The 6,948-nt window shown below is 42.3% G+C and overlaps 1 protein-coding gene across 1 annotated transcript in view; it reads left to right on the forward strand.

Moving 5' to 3' along the window:
• Nucleotides 1-508: 508 nt before the first annotated feature.
• The window catches only part of cd68 (CD68 molecule), a 22,383-nt gene continuing 15,943 nt past the window's right edge, over nucleotides 509-6,948 (forward strand). The window contains exons 1-3 of the mRNA XM_080450660.1: nucleotides 509-700; nucleotides 4,634-5,256; nucleotides 6,476-6,595. Of these exons, the coding sequence (XP_080306786.1) occupies nucleotides 652-700; nucleotides 4,634-5,256; nucleotides 6,476-6,595 (792 nt within the window). The 5' untranslated portion in view covers nucleotides 509-651. The remainder of the gene's footprint in view (nucleotides 701-4,633; nucleotides 5,257-6,475; nucleotides 6,596-6,948) is intronic.

Below are 6,948 nucleotides of genomic sequence, written 5' to 3' on the forward strand. Positions count from 1 at the left end.
CCGAGCAATCCGGAACACTGGGCACCTCTGGGCCGAGCAATCCGGAACACTGGTCACCTCTTGGTGAGAACAGTGGGCACTGGAGGGGCCGAGTAATGCTGAATAGCCTACTAATGGTCATATTATACTTTTACTCCACTACAATTATTTGAAAACTTCAGTTACTAGTTACTTTCTAGATTTTGAGTATTATAACACAAATTATAACACAAATTAACCACTTCTTTCGGCTATTTTCAAAATATTTTAATACATTTCATTTGAAAACTTTAGAAAAATTCTGCACAAGAGTACTTTTACTTCTGTACTTTAAGTATATTTTGACACCAATACTTTCGTACTTTTGACTCAAGTACATTTTTAATTCCGGACTTTTACTTGTAACAGAGTATTTCTACATTGCAGTATTGATACTTTTACTTAAGTAAAACAATGTGAGTACTTTTTCCACCACTGATTTGGTTCGTTTTAGTTTCGTTTCCAGTGCAGCGATACTTAAAGAGCTGCGATCAGTCAGTCAGATGAGAGGAGAACAGCGCACACACACACACTCTCACACACCCACACACACAAGCTGCAGGAGGGCACGCACACACACACACAGCCTCTCAATCTGATCAATAATACTCATAATCATATCGATCTGGCACAATGAAGACTGGATTAGTATTGTTCTGTGTTGTCTGCGCTGCGGTGTCAGGTAAAAATACTCATTATGTAACTCTCTTTATACTTATTACTGTTTTCACATGTTTTATGATGTTACTTTGTGGACAAAATGTTCCTTTTCAGGTCATTTCTTTACACGTGTTTCTCAGACCATTGTCTAAGAGACACTAAATGGAAACAAAGTAACAGACTGTCATGATTTGATTGTGTTTGGAAATCCCTCGACGATTTTGTTTCCGATCGTGTTTGTGTGTGTGTGTGTGTGTGTGTGTGTGTGTGTGTGTGTGTGTGTGTGTGTGTGTGTGTGTGTGTGTGCGTGCGTGCGTGCGTGCGTGCGTGCGTGCGTGCGTGTGTGTGTGTGTGTGTGTGTGTGTGTGTGTGTGTGTGTGTGTGTGTGTGTGTACACAGTACGTAAGCCATGGTTGGTGCCTATAGCAGGGCTATGTCATATATGTGTAATAACAGCCTAATAACAATAATAATAAATACAACTGTAAGATCAACCCTACAAGTAACATCTAAGAATGATCCTGTTAGGAAAAGTATTCCCATAAACCTTTTAAACACTCGTGTGTGAGGAAACAAAACAGCCTATGCGAGTTTGGGAACTTTTGGGCAACGCTAGCCCTGAAACATGACTGTTATATCATGACAGTCATGGATTGACTTCAACCTGGTGTTTGCGCGTTCTCCCTTTTTAGTCCGTACATCTACATAAACGTTCATATTTCAAATATAAAGTACTTGCTTTATGGCCATGGATGTTAAAATGATGTACGGACCCTCAAAAGTACCCGTATATTCCGTATTGTTCAATAAAAAGCCTTTTAAACCGATCGGTGGACATTTTCTCCGTATTTTCAACTTCGTGACCTTATCGGCTAGGAGGTGTATTGCACTCTCTGATACATTATAACGATATGAGAAAATGGCCACCAATCGGATTAAAATGCTTTTTATTGGACAATACGGAAGATACGGATACTTTTGAGGGCCCATATATAATTGTAACATCCGTGGCCATGAGGTATGAACTTTATATTTGACATGTAAACGTTAATGTAGATGTACAGACCAATAGGGGAGAAAGTGCAAACAGTATGTTGAAGTTCATCCATGACGGTCCGTCTTGTGATCCATGGCTATCAAAACTGTAGCCTACATTTAATATTGGTGTAATAATGACCTAATAATAATAATAACAACAACAATAAGATCAACCCTACAAGTAACATCTAATAATGATTCTGTTATGAAAAGTATTCACATAAACTTATAAAAAATGTGAATTAGTTTATGAACTTTCGGGTAAAGTTTAAAGTTTAATGAAAGTTTAATGAGACACTTTTTCACGGTTGTTTCTATAAGGCTGTATAACATGCAAAAGTGGTTATTTATTATAATTTATATTCTTTTACAGTGTTTAACTTCCTCCTCATGTTTATAGATAAAGAGTTTCCTCATTCTGCAGCTCCTCAGGTCACATGATGCTGAGTGTGGCAACCGCATAAAGGCTCACTCCGCAAGTTTTCACATGCAGTGGAAAAACAAGAAATTTGTGTGGAGGAAAAAAAAAACACCTTTTACAAAATATATCTTTTATTTAATACAGTGATTCTCAAACTCCCCCCAGTCTGGTTAGCATCCCTTTAACTCTGAGAGTGTACAAATGGAACCAAATGGTCCATTTGGTTCCATTTGTACACTCTCAGAGTTACAGACCTGTGAGGGTCCATTTGGTTCCAGTTGTTACATTCAGAGTTATAGACTCGTAAGGGTCCATTTGGTTCCTAATCCTAACTATCAATCCTGTAGCTGGGGGACTCCCTGGGGACCCCCTCAGGGACCCTTGGGGGTCCCCGAACCGCACATTGAGAACCACTGATTAATAAATACATATCTCAAGCCAACCATATAGTTTAAACTGTACAGGTTAACCTTACATATTGTGTCTTTTTGGATCGCGGACTGCTGCTTTTCCAGTGTGTTTTTTCTCTCTCACTGTGTTGTGTCTTGTAAAAGGAGTTTCCGTGTTAATATTAACCAGGCTGCAGAGTCGGTCTGACCGTAACCTGAACCATCATAAACGCCTGTACTTTGACCCTGTTAGCTACTCAGACAAAAGGCCATGCTGCTTGTTCCCCTGATGTGGATATTATACGCTTATTGATATAGCGATCAGGCATTGAGTTTGACCATATTAAAGGAGTAGTTCGCCCAAAAAAATACTTTTTTTAAAATCAATTACACACCCCATGAAGCATTGCATTTTATGATTTTTTTTTGTTTTTGTCGCATTCCTATAAGCCAACCATTTGATGACCGACGGTCTCTCTGGTAGGAGACTCAAAGAGTCTCCTTTGTGTCTCCTACCGGAGACATTAGCATCTTTCTGCTGGTCATCAAATTATTGGCTTAGGAATGAGACAAAAACAAAAACATCTCCATGAATTCAATGCTTCATGGGGTGTGTAATTGAAAATTAAGTACTTTTTTTTGGGTGAACTACTCCTTTAAAACCTGTACGTCCATGTTTAGAATTTATATGATTTCTTTTGTTTTGTTTTGTTTGTAAATTAATGCCCTACTTTAGTGGTTCTCAACCTGTGGGTCGGGACCCCCAGGGGGGTCCCCATAGGATTTGGGGGGAGGGGTCCCCAGATGACAGTGAAGTGACAATTTAAGGACTTTTAAGACTTTTTTAATACCTTGGAAAAAAAGAGAAAAAATACCTTTACTGCATCAAAAGTAATCAACAAACTATACTTTAAAAACTGGTCAAACATTGACCAAATATATAAGAAAGAGGCAAAGATTGTGAAAATAGCCGATCTACAAGCTCACAACGCCTCGCGTTGCGAGGCGTTGTGAGCTTGTAGATCGGCTATTTTCACAATATTCATCTGTGGAACCGAGTCAAATGTAATGCATCAACTCCTACAATTCCAAGTGCTTGTCAGGGTCGGGGGTCCCCAGATAAAATATGATTATTTGTGGGGGTCCCCAGTTCAAATATGATTATTTGTGGGGGTCGCGGCCTGAAAAGGTTGAGAACCATTGAGCTATTCAGACAAAAGCCATGGTTTATATGAGTTCCAGAATAAAAAATGTACTCGAGTAAAAGTACAAAAGTATTGGCATCAAAATGTACTTAAAGTATCAAAAGTAAAAGTACTAAATATTTGAAAATAGCCGATCTACAAGCTCACAGCGCGTCGTGATGCGACGCGTTATGAGCTTGTAGATCGGCTATTTTCAAATAGCCTATATATAATATAGGGCTGAAGTGGTTAATGTATGTTTCATTATATCATCATTTATATCTGAAAAGTAACTAGTAACTAAAGTTTTCAAATAATTGTAGTGGAGTAAAAGTACAATATTTGCCTCTGAGATGTAGTGGAGTAGAAGTAAAAGTACTGGAAATTGGAAATACTCAAGTAAAGTACAAATACCTCAAAATTGTACAGTACTTAAGTAAATGTACTTGTTGTTACTTTCCACCACTGTGCGTAAGCTTTGTATCTTTGTGTCTTTTGTATCTGTCAGTGTGAACGCAGCATCGCGGTAGCCATCTTATACGTAGGAGGAGACTAACTAGAAAGTTAAACACGAGCGCAAACGATCTACGTCCTGCTCGGCAACAATGTTGACGTTACAACGACACACTGGCTGTAGACTCCTCCTCCTACAAACATGCCCACGTTGATGCCCCCCCCCCCTATACAGTGGTTTCCAGGTGGTTACGTCTCTTGAGGTACTTGGGGATACCTCTGGAGCTACAGGCACCCATGGCAGAGGGGTGTGGTTTTGCCTTTAGGGGCGTGCTTTAGCCTGCTGGTACCATTTTGGAAATGGCGACGTAACCAGCTGGATACCAGCTGTAGGTAGATTCTCACACGCCAGTCAGATGCACTTTGTAACGGACTGGACCTTCTCTCTGTGTTTTTTTCTGTGTCTTTAGCCCTGTCATCCGCTGAAGAGGGGTGGCCCGAGGGAAAACCGTCTGCTACTGTCGCCCCTGCAGCTTTGTTTGCCACTGATGCACCACCTAACAAAACCACAACCTTACCACCCACGACTACACCCACGACTACACCCACGACTACTCCCACGACTACACCCACGACTACACCCACGACTACACCCACGACTACACCCACGACTACACCCACGACTACACCCACGACTACACCCACGACTACACCCACGACTACAACAGCCACAACCCCACCCAAACCCAAACCCACCACCCCACCCAAACCCAAACCCACCACCCCACCCAAACCCAAACCCACCACCCCACCCAAACCCACCACACCACCCAAACCCACCACCCCACCCAAACCAACAACCCCACCCAAACCCACCACCCCACCCAAACCCACAACCCCACCCAAACCCACAACCACCGCACCACCCAAACCCACAACCACCGCACCACCCAAACCCACAACCACCGCACCACCCACAACCACCGTGCCTGTGCCCACGCCTTACACCAACCTGACGGCGGGGAACTACAGCATCAAGGGGTGCCTCATGTGTCACATGGCTGTGCAGATCCGGCTGCAGAAGGACGATAAGGTAACTGTCAGCAGTTCTTCATTGAACCATGCGGAGCGCATGGATTCAAGTTCTCAGTGGCCACGACCGATTTCAGTCATATTCATAGTCATAGATAGCCTGGTAACCCCCCCCCCCCCCCCCCCCCCCCTCCGGAAATCTCATTTGTATTTGATTTCAGTATTGAGTCTGGTATGAGGGCCTGTTTGGATTTTTGGCTTTGGGCGGGAGCTGGGCGGGAGCTGTACCGTTGACTGACAACCCCTTCAGCCAATCAGCAGTTCGTTTCACCACCACCACAGAGCAACGTGACGCAGGGGGACTTTTGAAAGGGCCATGCCCAAAATAGGTTGCTTTATACGGAGCATCACTGCCCGCCCCTGCCGGTTCTCTGAATTTTTATTTTTAAATAGGCTCTGTCATGATTAATTGACCGCATATATGAAGTTAAACAACTAAATGCTATCCGAAAAATATCTTAAAAGTAAATTCCGTGCCACAAAAAATTAATTTGAGAGCGTTTTGAAGTTTCAAAAACAGCAGAGAGAGCTGTAATGGCCGCCGTTTGTTTTCGCTCGGCTGCACTCGGCTCCATCCGGGTTCACTCGGGTTCCATCTGATTGGCCAACGTCTGCTGTCAATCACAGAACAATGAGCGAGGACGCTGATTGGAGAGTCCATTTTGTGGACGACGCAGAAACGCCCAGATAAGCTCGCAGGCCACACCCAATTTCTGAAATCAAATGCAAATGAGATTTCCGGAAGGTTAGGGGGGGGGGGGGGGGGTTTACCAGGCAAAGTCATAGAGGCCAGCATGTCTTTTTACTCCACTACAATTATTTGAAAACTTGAGTTACTAGTTACAGTACTTTGTAGATTTTGATTAATATTACAAAACATACATCACTCACTTCAGTCCTATACACATTTTGGCCATTTGAAAATAACAAGCTGCTTGTAGATCGGCTATTTAAAAAAATATATATACATTTGAAAACTTGTGAAATGGGACATTCTGCGCAATGAGTACTTTCTACTTTTGGTACTTTAAGTACATTTTGATACCAATACTTTTGTACTTTTACTCAAGTCAATTTTGAATTCCGGACTTTTACTTGTAACCGAGTACATTTATATTGCAGTGTTGATACTTTTACTTAAAGTAAAAACCACCACTGCATTCTATGTATGTGTTTACCTTGTTCACTGTAAGTCACTCTGGATCTTTTTTGTTCTACAGACCAGCTCAGTGTTTACAGTCGTACCCAAGGAGACCACAGCAAGCGGCGATTGTGCCAAGGACACAGCCACCCTCACGCTGTCCTTCAAGCAGGGATACATCACCTTCTCGTTCAACAGGGTAATGTACATGTCCCATCTAATACACACCACATCACCTCCATGTTCAACAGGGTAATGTTCATGTCCCATCTAATACACACCACATCACCTCCATGTTCAACAGGGTAATGTTCATGTCCCATCTAATACACAGCACATCACCTCCATGTCCAACAGGGATATATATATTATTATTTTTGGGGGGGGGGGGGGTCCTCAGATGACAGTGAACACTTGTAAGACCTTTTTAACCCATTAAGACCAGGAACGCATCTGTGTCACTTTTTGAGCTAAAAAGGCATTATTTTACACTTTGGCTATTCAAAAATAGCAGATCTACAAGCTCACAGCGTGGCACCGAGTGCCACGCTA

The sequence above is a fragment of the Gymnoscopelus braueri genome, assembly GCF_963280865.1.
Source record: "Gymnoscopelus braueri genome assembly, chromosome: 15".
Classification (NCBI taxonomy): domain Eukaryota; kingdom Metazoa; phylum Chordata; class Actinopteri; order Myctophiformes; family Myctophidae; genus Gymnoscopelus; species Gymnoscopelus braueri.